Raw genomic sequence first — 19,965 nt, 5'->3', positions numbered from 1 at the left:
CTGTGATGGACTGGCTTCTCATAAACGTCAAAGCATTCTTAAAGATCATCATTCCTGTTGTGCTCTCAGTTAGTGGTCTTTACACTTGTCAGTGTGTCATGAGAGAGAGTGTGTGTTTTCTGAATTGTTGTCATATAGTTAAATGAGCTTATTTTGAGCCATTATTTTGTTAAATATACAATACAGCATAGTGAAATTCTTTCTTTGCATAGCCCAACTTTTGAGGGTGGGGTCAGTGCACAGGGTCAGCCATTATACAGAGCCTCTGGAGCAGGGAGGGTTAAGGGCCTTGCTCAAGGGCCCCACAGTGGCATCTGTGGTGCGTGAACCCTGATCCTCTGATCATTAATCCAGAGCCTTAACCACTAGATCTACAACTGCCCCATATGTACTGTTTTGAGTGAGTTTTGGAGTTGAGATTTTCTACTTGGCCAAGATTCATGTTGATAATGTATGAAGAGTTTTGAAACAGTGTCTTCAGTATTGACTGTAATAAACTGTAATACACAGCCTTGCTTTAAATATTTGGCAGTTAAGGACTCAAAAGTCTTTTCACTTGAGAATTCACTTTAAGCCACGTATCATGCAGTCCATAAGCTTTCTATTGAGAAAAGGCATGAAATCATTTTTTTTTCTTTATAATAAGGTGTCATCTTATCTATAATGCTTTTATTTCATTACATCAGCACACATTCCAAAGAGAGCTTGTTGTTACAGGGTTGATCACTCATCTGTGCCTCACCTCCAAAAGGACAAAGGTGTCAGAACAATAACAAAGTGTTAGTGCCTCTATCTTTCCTATTCCATACCTTGATGAATGTGTAACCTGAAGATTTTGTACCGTGTAGCTTTTGGGCGTGCTTTAAGCCGGCAGATGCTGGTTTGTGCTTCAGGGGGTGAAATATTGAACAATTAGAGCGACGCCGCCTCTTTGTACGAGCTGCCAAATCGAGTATGTTATTCGAGTTATTTTCTTTGCTTTCTCTGCTTTTATCCTACTTTTTTGTTCTCATACAGTGCATGAGGATAACTGGGTGATTTGTGTAGTTCATCAGTGTCCTGGATCAATAAGTAAGCAATCAGATTATGTACTTTTTGACGTCGGCACCAGAATCCTGAATGAACTTTATAATTCCAGGCAAAAATTTAGAAAGTAATGAAAAGCACATGGGGGCACGGTGGCTTAGTGGTTAGCACGTTCGCCTCACACCTCTAGGGTCGGGGTTCGATTCCCGCCTCCACCTTGTGTGTGTGGAGTTTGCATGTTCTCCCCGTGCCTCGGGGGTTTCCTCCGGGTACTCCGGTTTCCTCCCCGGTCCAAAGACATGCATGGTAGGTTGATTGGCATCTCTGGAAAATTGTCCATAGTGTGTGATTGCGTGAGTGAATGAGTGTGTGTGTGCCCTGCAATGGGTTGGCACTCCGTCCAGGGTGTATCCTGCCTGGATGCCCGATGACGCCTGAGATAGGCACAGGCTCCCCATGACCCGAGGTAGTTCGGATAAGCGGTAGAAGATGAATGAATGAATTAATGAAAAGCACATCATACAGTAGTTGATAGTGTAGTCTGGAATCCCAGAAGGTTTTTCCATCTGGGAAAAGGTTCAAGACAGATAAGATGCCTTAAACTTATAGGTCTAATATTTCAGGTCTATAATATAGCAAAAAACTATATGTATTCTGTAAACTGAGCTTCTATCACTGATGCCTTTCATTTCGGTGATTGACGACATATAGAGATCAATATTATTTCTCCTCTCATAGTTCTAATGGCTCTCATGGTTTGGCATTGTCTGTATGTAATCTTGGGTAATGCTGAAGATGTGCCTAATGCTTGGGCAGTCACTCCACTTGAAAGTCTAGACCCTAGTGCTAAGGGCAGTATTCTGCTCTCACACATAGAGAAGAATGTGAGATTGGCTAATGATTCATTACAAACTCAGTGGGACAGAATATTACTTTATGTCAAGTCCCTTCTGTTTTGTAAAACAACCCACAGTCATTTGTCAGGGACGTTTCTGGGACACTCATTGGCCTGTTACTCGGATAAAGAGACTTAGAAGTGAATTAAAGAAAAGCTGGCGACATGGGGCAGGCTTATTTGGGATGTTCTGACAGATCTAGCTTAATGTTGTCTTGTTGACAGGTAAAAGCTAGTTATCAGTGTAGATTAAGGGATTTGTGAGCCTCTGTGCTTCCGTGTGCTGCTTTCGGAAACCATATCCTAGTCTGGGATTCTAGGTCTTCCAGCATTTCTCTTCTCTGGCTTTCAGTGATACCCTTAATAACCCATCCTGCATGAGCTGGAAGCAAGCATTTTATATTCCTCAGGCCTAAACATTCTCAATGGAGTGGTAAAATGCACAGTTTATCACAAACCCACTGGCCTGTGGATACGAAAGGACCCAATAAAGCTTCTGTGAATTAGCATGCATTCGTATTCAACTGCATTACTGTTTGCAAGTTGACTGTGTGTGCATGTGTGTGTGTGTGTGTGTGTGTGTGTGTGTCTCTTTGTTTAATTAGCTGTGACTATGTGGGTTTTAGAGGCTTAGCTTTGGACTGCAGTCTCTCGTTATCTCTTTAACAGCAGCAATCACCGTCCACTGCTTGTCATTCTCCTCCACCTAAACAGCACACCAAACTCTAAGAGATAAGCTAATACACCACATGGGAAAGGTTTAACACAAAACATCATCTGCCTTGGGCTCCTCCTAATAAGCTCGAGTTGTTTGTGGGTAGTCATGTCACGTGCTAATACGTAGTTGGAATCAGCAGCCTTTTATTGTTTCATTTAATTGAAAGATACACTGAAAATCTAACTAATAAACACAGACACCAGTCAATAATTTTGCCACTTTCGATCCCATTAAATGCTTTGTATTGATTTGGGATTTGAGTTTTATGAAATAAAGTTATGGCTTTTATAATGTATCTTTTCTAATGTAATATATAAAAGTTTCAAAAAATAAGATGATGTTTATTCCTTGAGGGGCTTATTCAGAGATAGTGGCATACGTTTTCTCTATATTGAGAAATGAACAAAATGTATTATAATGCTGTTCTCTTCAGTGTCTTTTAGCTAGCTGTCTAGACTGTGCGAGAGACGTGCAGAAAAGCACTCACAATTCATCCCACACAACAATGGGATTACAGCAGAGTAATTTCTTTTCCCTTTAACCAGAGCTTATATTTGACCTAAAAACATGAAGTGACTAGATGGTTTTATATGATAGGTATTGTGTATGATAGCGTGATAGATGGTGTATGATAAATGAGTATCATTTATACCGTAATGCACAGAAACTGCTGTTGTATCCTTAAACCTCAACAAAGATCTCATCAAGAATAGAATACCATATTAGGACTATTAGCAACTTCTATCCTCATTTAAATTGACATCAGACTATTTATAAATAGGTGAGGTTTAAGGTTACAGACTGTACAGTATGTATGCATGGTTTAATGATTATATGCAAGACTACCAGGTCACACAGGTTGATGAGAAAGGATAAGAGATGTTACATATGTGAGATCATGGTCACAATGGTGACAGCTTTTCTCTTGGTACTCAGCAAAGATACATGGACGGTGCAAATCTGCACTAGTTCTGAAGTAAAGTAAGGTTCTCTATTAATTTTAGGACCATGTTTACTACGTACCTAACTTTCTGTTATGGGCCATTTGAAAAAAGTCTTATTTGTGGACTAGAGATTCTGTCAGCAAACAATGAAGAACAGTGAGGGATGAAAGATTTAGGATTCTGTTATCAGCAGTGGACGTCCTCCGTTTTATTTTTAAAACATAATGTGTTGCAAGTAATTATGGACAGTTTTTTTTTTAGTCATTTCAAAACTTTATTTATTCCACCCATTTAGGTGACTGATGGGTTAAAAAGTCTGAGACTATATCAAATATATGGGAATTAATATTTTTTTTTATTATTTAAAAAAATTAACAGAACTTTGAATTTTAAAATATAAATTTTTAATATCTTAAATATTTATATCTTGGGGCTTTCTAGATCCCTATTTAAATGTAAGTAATCATAAGTTTTGGCACAATCTTGTGGCACTCATGCCAACTCGAGTGTCATTAAAGCTGAAAGAAGGGGACGTAACAAATACTAAAAAATTCTTTCATATAAATATTTTAAAGATTCTTTTTTTTTTTTTACTCAAGATGTTAATAATATAATTTGACGTAAAAATTGTTTTATTAAATTAGAAAAAATACAAAATAGATGCATGTTCACTAATGGACTCAAATCTTTGGAGCCCACTGTATATGAAAAAGCATTTTTATTTAAAGACAATTAACTAATTAAACTAATTATTCAGGTAAATCATTTAATAAGAAATCAGCAAATGAATTTGAAAAAAGGTGCATATAAAATTAAATTCTCTTTAATCGATACGGTCTGCATTACACGCATCTGTGTTGCTTTCTCCTGAGTGTTCCTCTGCGTGTGTATGTATTTGTATATGCAATTTTTTAATAGGTCATAATAATTGGACGTCGGCCCTCTACAGCGGTATCACATCCTTGTATTACAAGCTCAAGGCAACATTTCATTCCGTGAAATTGGTAGAGGAAGGTTGCCGTTGAATGGCTTCACAAGTAATTAATCTTTCAAGGATTTTCTCTGCTTCCAATTTTCCAACCACCCAGAAGGAAAGAAGGCACAGTTATTTGAGGGGGAGATTTCACATCTAAGGCTCAGAAAGTGCTTGAAAGATTAAAGCCGATGGTGAAGGGGGCTTTCGTCGCTTTGTATTACATTAATCCCTCGAAGACAAACCATTTTTATATTGTGCAGCCATAGATTTTTTTTTGCCTGCTATTGCACATTTTTATGTTTTATTTAGCTTGATATCCATGTACCCACAAGCAGGAGAGGAGCTTTCATTAAACCCAACTTTTTTTTTTTTTAATACTAACTATATTTTAGTTACTACTAAAGGTTTTACTAATGCTCCATGCTCTACAGTTCTGTTTGCCTCTATGAAGACTTTTTCTTTCTTTTTTTTTTATTTTCCACCAATCAGCCTTATATATTTTTTTATTCCTTGAAAGAAATGTTTGTTTAACATGTCAAGGACTGTGCGATGTGTTTAAGAGTAGAAAATAGCACCTTACAGTCAAACGAATCCGCATGCAATGACACAGACTGCAAAACCCTCAAATGAACTGTCAAGCTCTTGAAGTGAGGAGTAGAAATTATGCCACTGATGTTATAATGAGCAGGAGCTGAGTGGGTGGAGAGGAGATGATTGCCACTTGCAGTGGATGAGTTCAGTAGATGATTGCTGTATTGCTCCAGTCGGGATACAGGAGTTTAGGAGCAGGCTGGAGGAGCCTCCATTATGAGCTCTTGACACTCTTTTTCGAACTCTTCTCTTTTGGCACGACCCTCAATTCGAGCAGTTGCTTCCTACGTAGTTTAAGCTTCTTTCTGTTGAAGAAAAGATTATATCACGGCATGCAGCACTGCTACACAGACACAAGTTTCAGCTTTAATGAATGTGTCTTCTGCACACCAGCGGCCGCTTTCAGAAACGAATCAAGTGTCCCTCTTATAACCAAGCAGGAAATTTCCCAACCGCTCCAGTCTAAAGTTCTTTATTTCTACAATATGTGTGATTATGCAATCAGACCCTATTAGACCTTTTGCTGCCAAGGACCGATGTCCGTTTAAAAAAAAAGGGAAATATAACGAATATTGATCCTAGGAATTAATTATGAAAAAAACGTCCAGCTATTCAAATAATATGCAAATTTGTACCTTTTATTTTTATTGATTTTTTCACATGAGCTTCTTTTTTTAGAACGCTGATATGGACCCAAGCTACATAACTAACGATTTTCACGTAGTATGTTATTTTGTAGATATCAAATATCAAATAACAAATATATAGTCAAATATCCATTATTTCAATTATGTAGAATAATTTACTTCTAATAATTACAGATTTATTAGCACATAAAACTTTTTCTAAAAAAGTTTTTCTAAAATTTTGCGGTTTAACGCAATTCAATTTTAGTTTGCCAGGCTTAACAGTAAAATACCTGTAATATATAAATAACTGTAACACTCTTCAGCGTAACATTATTAAATATTAGATTCTCTGATTTGTACAACTGGGCATCCTCAACATTTTTTTGCCTTTTGACAAATAATTGTTTCTCAATTATTTGTCATCACTACAGATGACCTCTTCCTGTTAATTTCAGGTTTTGGTGCTGGTTTTAATCTAATTATGTGAAATTATGTACTTTTTACAGGTTCTTCAGCACCACCATGCAGTTCATGAGATTTCCTACATTGCAAAGGATATCACGGACCACCGGGCTTTTGGCTACGTATGCGGGAAAGAGGGGAACCACCGATTTGTAGCCATCAAAACGGCTCAGTCTGTGAGTATGACTTTATACTGCTGCTGGAACATATACTGTATATGAGTATGTATATTATAGTAAAGGTAGTTTATTAGTATAGGTTGGCAGAAAGACAGACAGACAGACAGACATACATATTGATTGATTGATTGATTGATTGATTGATTGATTGATTGATTGATTGATTGATTGATTGATTGATTGATTGATTGGGTGTTCTTTTTGTCTGTTAATCCACTAACAAAACTAAATTGAACTTTAACCCCAGTTAATGTTAAAATATTAAATATCAATCAATGCATATAAGGGCCAAACCAATAAAATCGAACTTTTCAGTTTAGCCTACCACAACAGCCTTGAGAGAAGCTAGACTCATCCTCATCTGGGTGATGCCAGATTATTATTCATTTCCCTTCTATTCTGTATTATATGGTCAAAAATTACAGTCATGCAGCTCTACAGTAAATCACAGATGCCTGAATACCTGCATTTAATGTATAGAAAAGTGGAAAATCTGCAGTTTGTTTGCTACCTTTTCCACTCTGCTCATCCAACTTGGATTGCGCCTTACTAACCACCATCTCTCTCTCTCTCTCTCTCTCTCTCTCTCTCTCTCTCTCTCTCTCTCTTTCACTCACATACACACGTTTTCACTTTTACTGCACTATATTGCTGCTCTGCAGTGCTGAAGATCTATGCTGGATGTTGCTATTGATTTCCTGTTCACAGTCAATGAGTACACAGCTTCTCTCATCCCATCCATCCCCTGCTTGCTCTGAACTGCAGGTGACCCTGAGCTGAGCTGAGCATGACACATGGTTATAGGCAGAACCCACATTCACCGTCTTTCTCATTTGTTTCATTTCAGTCTTGTCTTCCGCCTCTTCTACCTCCTATTCATAGCCAGCTTTACTTTCCCTCCCCAGGGTTTGAAACCTCTTCTGTTCATATGACACTTTCCCTGGCCGTCTGCGTTGCTAACGCTCCGTTTTCCCCTCCCTATTCCTCTCTAACAGTATTGCTTTTCTCTGATATTTGAAAGCAAAAGCAGTAGAAATAAACTTGCAGGCAAATTTGAAGTGCACGTTTTCTCTGTACATTTGGGCATTTAGTGGGTTATTAGTGACATTTAGACTGCGGCGGGCAAGAGATGCATTTTTAATGATAACATGGAGCTTTGAAGTTATCTACAACGTGTGAGTTTGATCATATGTGGCTTTTTAAGATGCAAAGCACTTTGTACTGTCACCTCTAATCAGAGAGTATTTTGAGAGTAGCAGAAGCATCAAAATCTTTAATTACACCGAAAGGGAACATACTTACTTACTTCTTTATAGCTATGATAATTTAATAGCAGTTGATTTGAAGTCTATCTGGAAATGCAGCAACACAGTAGACACAAATAACGGCTTTTCACGCTGCGCTTAACCCCGGGTCATCGTCGTTCTCAATGCCACTTTAAAACAACATGCTCCATAAAGCTCACTGTTCAGGCAAAAACTCAGGACTATAACGTAAATGAATTTTCTGTAGCAAAGAGATAAATCTGGTAATAAATGATGAATGTGTTGGATTCCTTTGTTTTGATGGATGTGTTTCTGATGGATGTGCTACAAATTTAGTTGCCAGATCTGCTTGATAAGAGCAGCTCAGCGTATCAGCTGGACCAAAACATGTAGTTTACCTGAATAGTTCCTTTAATGATGTTGTAAAATGTTTTGATATTCTAACACCTATTTTTTTTTATAAATAAAACCATCTATCAGAATGAGAGAAACTGATATTTAAACTCAAAAATGGCTTCATTCTGTAGGAAATCTGTTCACTTGGCTTCGCTGGCTATACGTCTCCAGGAAAAATGCATGACAAGGCGACCGAAATGGTTTACAAATCTAGTTTCCTTTAATTGGATGTAGATTTAAAGACTAATATAACCTCGTTCGTCTATGTTTCCAATTTCCATTATTTTCCAACAGAATCCAAAGTGTAGGACTATTGTTTGACTACATGTAAGACTGTTGTTTCTCTGTTCTGGTATACTGGTGTTTGTCCAACAGAAAACACTGTACTCAAATGTCTAACTGGAAGTGTTGGTCAAATAGATCCCAGCTGATGAGACTGCATGGTAGTAGTGCAGTAGTTCTTCTGATCTGAAAGCTGATCTGTGATTTAAACTTTCTGCACCACCGACCTGCCTCTGCTAGTCCCTTGTACAAGGCTCCAGGGGTGGTTCTAGGATTTCATCTTTAGGGGGTTTATCCCTCAGTGAGAATATAAAACAAGAAGAGTTTTATATTATATATTATATGTCTACATAGTAAGCCAAAAGTTATGATATTATTTAAAATGGCAAAAGTGGACACCAAAATTTTATGCATGATGTAATGATGCCAGTCTTGAATCAAATCAGTTCATGTATGTGTGTGTTTTCTACAAACAGTGTGTCCAATGAATGCAGTCATTCATTCATTCATTCATTCATTCATTCATTCATAAAAAATATTCACAAGACAAAGACCAAATCAATAAATGTTATTTTTATTTAGTATTGAATGGATTGTTTGCATTAATATTTTGTTTGTGCTACAACTCTGGTAATAAGAATAGTGAAACTTCACTGCTTTTGGTTGGCGTCTTTGCGGCTTTCCGCCGATTAACGTTATAGATAAACACCTCCACCTCTGACTGACGTGCACGCTGCGTGTTCCTGTGCTTCTCCGTTCAAATAAAGCAGACAGCTGAAGACGCACTTTTGAAAGACTACAACGCACGTGCGTAAACGCAAAGTAAAAAAAAAATCGCTCTTGGATCAAACTGATAAATAAAACCTGCATTTTAATGTATTTTTTATTGTTTATTTATGAAAGTAAAAATTATACTTTTAGTTTTAGGGTGGCTGAGATCACAGACGGGGGGCTGAAGCCACCCTAAAAAAGGTCTAGAACTGCCCCTGCAAGGCTCTAACCCAGCAACTGTTCAGTTGTATGAATGAGATAAATGTTTCTCCCAATTGGCATCAATTAGATGGAAGATTCAGCTCACTGTATAAAAGTTATCATGATGCTTTCTCATCTAGTGGTCTGTAAAAGGTTGAGACGTTATCATCTAAATTGTAGATTGGGATCATTTCTTGACAGGTGTTGAGGTCCTTATTTTGTACAGCGAAACATGGAATTGCTTCATATTGATAAATATGCTGTAACATTCTGTAGGAGATCTACAGTAGTATTAAATTACACATTTCCAGAAGCTTCCACCAACCAGCAAGAGCTACACTGGCGAAACTTGTTAATATACAGATTACAAAGGCAAGTGCAATTCTCAGATACACCAACAGGCTTTTAAAACATTAAAAAAAAGAAAGAAATATTGAACTCCTTTGAAAATCATTTAATGATGCCCCTGGGAGGTGTAGAACAGGTTCACAGTTCCTTTCCATATTTATGGAATTTAGTTTCCTGGATGTGAAGTATTTGAGGAATTGAATAATGTAGTAAATGAATCCAATTTTCCGCTCTGATCTTTTTTTCTCTCCGCCTGTCATTCTATCCGCAGGCTGAGCCGGTGATCCTCGACCTCCGTGACCTTTTCCAGCTGATCTACGAGATCAAGCAGAGGGAAGAGATTGAGAAAAAGGCTCAGAAAGACAAGCAGTGTGAACAAGCAGTTTACCAGGTGCCATACACAGACGAAACACACACGCACACAAACAACACACACATACAGTACATAAACACACTCAGTCTTGTATAAAGACATCAGGAAACGGATCGAAATGAATAGAATATAAGTTCCACAAGGCAGCTTTTTCCAAGCCTTTCCTTCTGAGCTGGAGATCTGCGTGTAGGTTTTTTTGATTTGTTTTTATTTTTATTTTTTTCAAATTTATGCCGTCTCTCATTCTCCAAATCTTGAAAAATGATTATGGACCACAGATGCATTTTTTTTTTTGTCAATTACATTAATTATACTCTGGCCTCATTTCTCTCCTCCTCTATCCTCCCTTCTTTGCTCTCGATCTTCCTCACCCTCCTTCACCGAATGCTAATTTTCTTTTCCTCCTAATGGCAATCCCTCCTAAAGACCATTCTGGAAGAAGACGTGGAGGATCCGGTGTACCAGGTAACACCACGTGTTAAATCGCTAATCATAATGTTTGCTCAAATGTACCCTGTCAAATTAGACTGCCTGCTGGTTTCCCCACACCTTTAATATGCTTTTAATCTCTCTTGTATAAATAAATATCTTCCCTTCATTTCCCATTCTTGTTTCACACAACCTGAATAAATAAGTCTTGTTATTTCATCATTACGTGTGCATAAATCCATAGTGAATCATTCTTTTTTTTTTTCTTTTTCTTTTGCTTCTGTCAGTGTAAGCGGGGTGTGTTGTGAGGATATTCAGACATAACCCCAGCCCTGAAAGGTTTCCTAGCTCTTACTGAAAACAGACAGCTTTAACACGTGTCATCTGGGCTGTGTGTGTGTGTGAATGTGTGCATGTGTGTATGTCTGTGTGTTTTTGTGTGTATGTGTGTGTGTGTGTGCTGATGCTTGTATTGTTCATTTCTTTGAATAGAAGTTGATTTGAGTTTAAAAAAAATAAAATAGGACTAATCCCCTAACATAATGTGTTGGCAGTAAAGATATTCATTGAATAAGAAGTAATCTGTGACGTAGCCCTGAATGGCACCAGCTGCGATTTGAGGCTAATTACAGTAATCTATTAAAGAAAAAAAAATCATTCTAGACAAATCACCTATTAAATGCACAATAGATTTTAGTGCTAGAATCATCACTTTTGGTGCTAGGCATACTAGAAATTAACAGCTTCCCGCTGAGCAGTCGAGAAGAAGCGGGAAATCATAATTAGCCGGAATCTACAGCTAGCTTTAGCATAGTGTATGATACATCCCAAAATAAACGATAGTCTGCTCTATTATCTTAAATGGAAGCAGATTTGGTGTGTTATAACATGGAGGATATAGCGGTATGCTATTAGGTAGAGCGCTACATGCTGCTAATGCCATGGTGTCTCTGTATGCTTCCCACATGGTGGAGGAATAGATCACAGAAGTGGGGCTGCTGTTTGGCATGTATGAGCTATGTGGCAATTTGGTGTGCTTATTTGCAAGCCGGAGCCCAGCACCTAATACCCCAGAGGATTTTCTGAGCCTACGAGCAGGCTACGTTTTTGCCTCACCAGCGCTTACATGTACAGCATATGTGTCATTAAAAATACATGAATCCGGCCACAAAAACCTGAGAGAATCCTGGTCTGTGATTTATTTCTTGCTGAATGTGGAAGTTTATACAGCATCCTACTGCAACAAAAATCTACAGGTATTGTAAGAAGATGGCTATATGGCCAAATGTTTTTGGACAGCTTACTGCGTACGCTTTCTTAAAGTCTTACCTCAACGTTGGAAGCACACAGTTAAACAGACAGTTATGTCTAGAATGTCTTTGTATGATTGTTACATTATTTCTTCACTGGAACTAAGAGGCTTCAACACTGGTCCAGCACGACGGTGCCTCTGTGCACAAAACGAGCTCTAGAAATGAAGACGTGGAGTGTCCTGCACAGAGCTCTGACTCTGACTCAACCCCACTGAACACCTGTTGGATGAACTGGAACACCGACTGAACCCTAGACCTCTTCACTCTTACAACATCAGTGTCTGATCTCACTAATGCTCTTGTAGCTGAACGACCACTAATCCCTAACGACACACTACAACATTAGAGCTTAATATAAGCACTAGAGAGAGACAAAATCTGGAACGGGATGTTCAAATAACATGTAGGGATGCAATGGTCAGGTGTCCAAAAATGTTTGGCCGTATAGTTGATGTGTGAGTATTATAAAGGCGAACACTTCACGTTCTTGAAGAATATATGAAGCTGAATTACAAAAATTCCATCACATTTATTCAGTTAGACTAGATTAGCCTATAGATTAGATTATATATTTTGATATAAATCAGTTCCTCCACGATTTCACAATTTTTTTGTGATGGTTGCAGACAAAAATGGATTTGTTGAAGCTTTGATTATTTGATTTTGTGCTATTTTCTCACATATCACATAATCGAATCATGAAAATCCTGGAGGAATTGATATATAACTATATATTTTGCAAAGTATATTTTGAGGGCTAAATCATATTTATTGAATATTTGCAGTATGGCAGGAAGCATGAGCAGAGAATCATCCAGGATAGTGCTTTACAACAGGGTTCTGGGGATCAGGGTGCTTCAGAAGGCCATGAACACTTTTTTTTTTTTTCTTTGTGATCATTCTGCTGCCTATTCTCTTTTTTCCCCTTTCCCTTCCAATAATTCCTATTCCTGTTTTCCTTCTCCTTCAATCTTGTCCCTTTGCTGCTGATGTTGTAGTACATTGTGTTTGAGGCGGGACACGAGTCCATCCGTGACCAATCAGAGGAGAGCATTTATCAGGTACATTGCCACTCCCTACTGTGTTCATCTACTATTTTCAAGTAGTCAGATGTTATGAAAATTTATTTTCGGAATTTAGAATAAGACACTGCACTGATCAGATTAAGCTCCGAAAACTTTCTAAAAGAGTTTAGCCTCTATCAGAAACACTAAATAAATGTTTAAATATGAAACATAATCAAACTGTGACATCACAAGTGTTCTCAAGGACAGGACCGTCAAATAAAATCTATTTAGTCTTTAAAGGAACAGCTATACAGCTACAGACACTTTTCTGTGTAGCTGCCAAAGTCCCACCTGTGAATTAGACAGAACAGACAGATCGCTATGCTACGCCGCGCTAATTCACTGTGACAGCCATGTCGACGATTTACATTCTGTGCGCTTAACACCGTGACTGTGACGGCGGCAGGTGTTCTCCCCTCAGGGTCCGACGTGTCTTGTCACCTGTGGCTTTAGTCAGAAACACAAGATTGAAATGCCAGCAAATTCACTCAGGCTTAAAACAAACATTGGTGCCGCTGCTAGCCAACATAGCAGCTAATTGTTCTGGGTTTCTCTGGAAACGGATTTGTTACTACAGAGTTTCCGATTATTATTTTTATTTTTTTATGAGGGAAGAGTCCAAGGCTGTGTGTTACCTTTTAAATCCATCGCTACACTAAGCTCTTATCCAGGCTGTAAAGCTCTGTCCTTGGCGCTGCTTCGGCAGTCAGCATCAAAGAGACATCTGCACTCCGTCGGGGGCGTCGAAGCTGGAACCTGATCACGCTGCAACATCAAACACGCTGACATATCGGCCAGGTCAAATTCAATCAGCGTGCATATAATTTCTTGTTTTTGCTGATTGAAAGACATTAAGAGGGAAAATTATGCGCGTTGAAGACGAAAGACCTGGCCGTCTACTCTTTCTTAAAGAAAGTATTTTCATCATTTGTGATGGAGGCTAAGCTTCAACTGAAAAGTACATTATCAGCTCTGAATAAGGTTTTACTTTTTAAATCAAGATCTCTGAATTGAATTAGACTGAATGAAAGGTACTCTCTACTCCCTACTAAGGAAAGCTCTACTCTGAAATCTGTTTATTTTGAAAGATCGGTTAGTGATTCTGCTGCTGATTCGATAGTCGATGTAGCGCTTTTGTTATATCTGTATGAAGTAAAGCGGTTGTGTGAGGTTCTGGTGTCAGAGTGGGGCTTGTGATATTAGTGTGATTAGGAGGAGATTCTTAATACAGTCAGAGACAACTGTTAGGTGTCACTAGCTACGTTTCCATCCACGTTTGGGTCAGAACTGCTGGTTATTGGCAAACAGGAGAGCAGCTCAAACATGGGCCGTGAAGTGCCAGAAAACTTAAGTGGCTATTATTTTATTTAGGATGATGTCATGATATGTACCATCTTATCAGTAAAAGGCCAACTGGAAAGAATGAGGTGAAAACGCTTTATTTTTTAAAGCTGTCGATAAAAGAACAGCGCAAAAAGTGGATGGGAACTTCGCTAACATTAGCACCTTTAAAATAAAAAAGCTTCTTCCTCAAGGAAGGGATGCTCAACATATTAATAATAAATCAAGTGTCGAAGTTTTAAAAGCTAATCTGTTAAAGCAGATGAAAAAGACAGACCGAAGGACTAAAGCGCTGCTGCATGACTCTTTAGTTAGACATGAAGGAAAGAAGAAATCCAGTTGGCACCGCTGTCATGGGCACACCAACAGAATTGCGGGTAATGTACGGTAGGAAACCAATAACTGAAGTGAAAATATACCAGTAAGAATTGAATCATTCAACCAAGCATGTACGGCACTGAAGATATTGATTATAAATATTAGCATGCAAGACATTTAGGGTGGATTTTCCTTTAAATGAAGCTCCTGGGAAGACACGTAGCCTTGTCTTTATTTTCGCATGCAATATTAGTTAACTGACCTTCCAATCTGCGGCAAAATCTATTCTGCCGTGCGAGTAAGCAGCATGCATCTGTATATCTTTTCGCTCTGCTGATGAAAGAAAGAGAGAGAGTGATTAATCGCCACCATCTGCTTTTGATCTTTAAATAAAAGCGATGGCAAGGAAAAAAAAAAAAAAGCAAAATAATTTCAAAACAAGGAGTCGAACGAAAACCCGCTGAGATGCAATCAACCAGGCATGCAGAGGAATATTAAGAACAATGGTAAATTAGAGAGGAGAAAAGAAGCCTCTAAAAATAAAAAGGAGACTCAATAGCATGTCTGCTATGGGGTCTGCTGGTCAGTACAATTTCCTGAGAGGAACATAAATGGGAAATGTACTATTTAACAAGAAGTGAAGGCCTTTAACTTAATATGGAACCTCAATACAAAAAGATAGATTGTTTTCCTAAATATCTAAATATTCACATGAATACAGAGTACAATGGTAACACACACACATACACACTACAAACTTTGTATACTACAAACAAATTCAAATGCACTTTTCAAGTCAGTTTCTGCAATGTGAAGTGATGTAACTTGTGCTGTGCTCGTGTGTTCGGCTGGACTCGCTGCCCACCCCAGGTCCCTACCAGTCAACAAAAGGAGGGAGTGTATGACGTCCCAAAGCGACATCCAGTGAGTGGAGCTGTGTGTGTGTGTATTTGCCTGTCCGCCTTTTTGCAAGCCTCTCAAATCCTCAGGCTTAAATCCAAGTGCTGTTTTATGAGTTCATCATATTCCATGCCTTCTGGGTGATTTTGTGTGTGTGTGTGTGTGTTGGTGTGTTCTGCATGTTGTGTGTCAGTGGTTGATTTTTTTTATTTTTTGCTCCATGCATCGTAATGAGAGGCTTGCGCAGGGTTTTTGTGCTTGGTGGGTTTGCTATGCATGCTGTGTGCTTGCTTTCACTCCACGTGTATGGCTGACTGACGGCGGCGATCGATGCCAAGCGTCAGAGACATCACGTTAATTCCACACCATGACTGCGTCAGAATCATGCACAAGCTAATCAAAAATGAGCTTGGCTCTGTATTTTACATGCTGTGATAAAACAAGCGCTCAAGGTCAAACTGCAAAGTCATACTTTATGTTTATTTCAGTTCTGGAGCTTTAAATGGGACCTGGTTCACTTCACTGTCTCTGATAAAGTCATGCTTTGGTCATTTTTTTTATTATTATTATTTTGGGGGTTTAGATGTGGCTGGTTTGTTCATACCGGTCAGCCTCAAGTGTTATTGCTGCTCTGTTTGTTCAGTGCTAGCTTTTGTTCATTTCATTCCCCTTTTCTTTTATTCTCATTATATTTTTAGAATAACATAATGTTTTTACCTGCAGAGTCAGAAATGTCCACGCTTTTTCTCTCCAGTGCTAGATTTTGCTGTGTTATTCTCTCTCCTGTTTACATCCTGTGCTTTTGTTCCTTTCTAAATTCATCCCACCTTACTTTCTGCTCCTTCTATTCTCTCTTTTCTTTATCCACTCTCTGAGTCCTGACCTCCCAAGTGTGCATTGCAGGGCTCCTCCAAGCTGCCAAGCTCCTATCAAAAACAATATCTCCTGTACTCTTTAAAAAAAAAAAAAAAAACACACCACCTCTCCATGTCAACCTTCTCTCTTTTTTTCTACTCTCCTCTCTCTACTTTTTTCTGCACCATTTCACTTCTATGGTGCTCGAGTCCATCCTACAGTATGTGCATACTTACGTGATCAGTCGTTGCGCCAGAGATTAGCCCGACAGCATTAATTAAGTGAACGCAAAGCACACGCATGCGGATAATTAGCTTTTCCTGCGAGACAGTTAATTGATTGGTGGTTTGTAGTGATGAAGACTGAGGAGCGTGCAAAAGGATTGTAGGGAAATTTAACGCATGGAAGAAGGAGATTGAAAGTATCAAGAGCTTTGGCAGGATTAGGTCGTGTCAGGATATGGCCCTGCATACGTTCCCTTGCAGATGAGGGAACTAAAACTACTGAGAAAACTGTTACCATGGAGACCATTTTACCCTAATGTACTCATATTGGGGAAGTAGATGGTATTTGTTGAGGTCTATACCTTTAGATCAGAGAGAAAGATGTCAGATTTCTATGCTGTATGCGATGTTATGTTGATTATACTGTAATAGGCTATATGCTTCTGATTGACAGATGGTTTATCAGTACCATCACCTCATTTAGGCGCCAGCCCTTTGTTCGGAACCTTCTACGATGATCCCTCAGGGAGTATAAAAGACAGATATGTCTTTTAATGTGACACATCTGCTAAGATTACTGTTGTCTGCTTGAGCTTCTGAGCCCAGTAAACATCAGCTTTGCAACCTTCAAAATGACACCCAGGATTCACCATCACCCAGGCAGGTAGTAAATACAACACACACAATATGTTCTGGAAGGGGATGTGGAGGTAAGGTGCTCAAACCAGGGACTCATTAAAAAAGAAAGTAAAGGGGGAAAAAAGGCAAACCTCATTATGATCACAATTAAAATTGAATTTGATAAACATTGTCCCAGCACATATATTTTTAATACTACTACTACTACTACTACTACTACTAATAATAATAATAAGAAGAAGAAGAAGAAGAAGAAGAAGAAGAAGAAGAAGCAGAAGAAGAAGAAGAAGAAACATTATAAAATATAAAATTGTTTATTAGCACTTGCATAGTAGTTATAGAATTAAAATGTATTAACAACAATAATAATAATAATAATAATAATAATAATAATTATTATTATTATTATTATTATTATTATTACTACTGTTGTTGTTGTTGTTGTTGTTGTTGTTTTGTTTTGTTAATTTATTTATTCATTTATTCATTGTTTATTCCTGAACCTTCTACATGAACCCCAAACTAACCCTGTTTTACAGTTAAATGAAAGTTAGACAGGACCAGGATAAATCGTTACCAGAGATCTATTACTCCTTGAGTTGTATATAATAAAACAAAGACTACTGATGAAGTAGCATGAAGGTGGGAGGAGAATCACAACTGCTTGTTTGGGTTAATATTTGGAGGTTATTTGAACATTGACCAGGATGTTGGAATTTTGAAACTGGCTAGAACCAAACTAAAAAAATCCCTAATTTTACTCCTCTCGGTCACATGGCATCGCACGTAGTACAAAGAAAACAAAGTGTTTACTTAATAAGCGGGAAATGATTTATTAAGAGTTACTTGATATACAGGAAAGAATTCTAATAGTAATAGATATGCGGGTAAGGATTTGGTATAGTTACTGAATAAGTAGGAATAGTTGCTAAAATAGCAATAAATGATTTAGTATAATCGGAGAGAACTGTGACTGTATATAATCCTTCAGCAGAAAAAACACACACAAAAAAAAAAATAATGCATGTAGTAAATAATGACAAAAGTGAAAGATCCCTACCTGGATACAATAATGCTAGCTAACTTACCTTAGCACAAGCCCTGCTTCGCGGAGACCACGGAGATCAACTGTTGTGTGTGTATCAACTGTATTATCTTCCCAGTAATCATTCATTCTTAAATGATTGCTGAGAAATACAAATCCTTTCCTGTTAGTCTTTTGACTGTGAAACATTGGTGGAAAAAAAAAAAACAATTCATTTTGTTCTAAAATGGATTGTTATGTAAATGGTTTTATTAAATTAGAAAAGGCTGCCAAATTGAAACATTTTTACTCGTGCTCTCAGACATCTTAAGCAGATTTCCACTCCTCCCCTTCTGTCCATTCTTTCAGAACTGGTAGGAGTGAAATGGCATTTGGTGGCAACAGGCCGGCTCCCATTGCTTTTTCATTACAGCCACCTCTTATCTCTTTCCAAGGACATGCTTTCATTTGCTGCCTCTACCTGACACACTCTGCCTTTTCTGTCTTTTTTATGCTAAATGCTTATTGATAACACAGAAAAGTCTTTGGGCTAATTATTTTCTGGTTTAGAAAAAAATAAAAATTGACCGTCTGATCCTGTTTACCAATCGGGAGTCTGCTTCCTCATGATGTCTTTTATTTAACTGCATGAATGCATGAGTGTATGTTTGATTGTGTTTGCTCGCGTTGTCGGTTGTGGTGATATGAGTAATATGGATTTATGTTCCTCTACCCTGCACCTCTATTTTCCTCTCTTGTCTTTTCATGAGTCATGATGCATTTTTATAGCGATGCAGATGTGAGATGATAGCAGATGCTGTTCATGGTCCCCTGCTCTTCTCCAGCTCGTACTCTTTAGGGAGGCCTATATGAGATCATTACATTCCCATTAGAGCCCCTTATGGAGGCTGTGGGAAAGATAACCGATCTGTTTGCTTTTCCCTGCTGCCTTTGCTTGGGGTTGAGCTAGGGTTAGGTCTGAATGAAAATGAGCGTATCATTAGGGCTATTCGGATGGCCAAGGCCTGTTGTATTCAGAGAGATGTCAAACTGGAGGGTGCAGAAACCATGAATGTGGTGTAAGGTAGAGAGGTAGAGAATGGGGAAAAAAAAATCTACTGTATGACCTTACTTTTACAGGTAAAGTCCTGCCCATGCCATTTAAATCAGTAGCACCGTTCAAATCACAACCTCATTTTTTTCCACAAATTCACCTTCTCCCATGTGCGTGTGTATGACTATATGTGTGTGTGCACAAATGTTTTTCCATTTCATGCCATGTTCCATCTAACCCCATGCTGCTATTTCAGAATGAACATAATGGCCAGACCAAACTGCTGGATCTAGATGCTGAACTAGTGCTGTTCCCTCAGGTAAGGTATACAGTGAGTGGTAAAAAAGAGAGAAAAAAACTGTTCAGCTTCAGAGCCCTACTACTATATGATGGATGGATCAGCTTTTTTTTTTTTTTTTTTTTTTGAAATAGCAAAGTAAAAGTGATCCATACTCAAGTCTTATTTACTCTGTTGCCTCCCTGCTCTGTAGCTGATAGCAAATGAATGGAACACTACCTGCCATGTTTAGCAGCCCACTATGTGTGTGTGTTTTTTTTTCTTTGGTGTGTGTGTTTGTGTGTGTGTGTGGCTGGTGTATGTGAGGGTGGGAGGAAGTGTGTGCATGCATGGTTGTGTGTCTGTGTATGTATGTGGGTGTGTGCATGGGGGGAGGTTTGGGTGTGTTTGTGTGTGTGTGTGTGTGTGTGTGTGTGTGTGTGCCTGGTGTACAGTATGTCTTTTTTT

General features: G+C 38.4%; 1 protein-coding gene across 5 annotated transcripts in view; it reads left to right on the top strand.

Moving 5' to 3' along the window:
• Positions 1-19,965, top strand: part of dab1a (DAB adaptor protein 1a) — a 156,852-nt gene that overhangs the window by 111,700 nt on the left and 25,187 nt on the right. For 3 of the 5 annotated variants that reach the window (XM_060866670.1, XM_060866674.1, XM_060866672.1), the window contains 4 exons: positions 6,286-6,417; positions 9,955-10,074; positions 15,395-15,448; positions 19,477-19,539. In XM_060866670.1, the coding sequence (XP_060722653.1) occupies positions 6,286-6,417; positions 9,955-10,074; positions 15,395-15,448; positions 19,477-19,539 (369 nt within the window). Of the gene's footprint in view, positions 1-6,285; positions 6,418-9,954; positions 10,075-10,482; positions 10,522-12,796; positions 12,860-15,394; positions 15,449-19,476; positions 19,540-19,965 lie in introns of all 5 variants that reach the window. The other 2 variants (XM_060866675.1, XM_060866671.1) reach the window with 2 other exon arrangements.

This window comes from Tachysurus vachellii, chromosome 3 (assembly GCF_030014155.1).
Source record: "Tachysurus vachellii isolate PV-2020 chromosome 3, HZAU_Pvac_v1, whole genome shotgun sequence".
NCBI lineage: Eukaryota > Metazoa > Chordata > Actinopteri > Siluriformes > Bagridae > Tachysurus > Tachysurus vachellii.
Note: the sequence above shows the minus strand (reverse complement) of the source record. Positions and strands in the feature narration are given on the sequence as shown.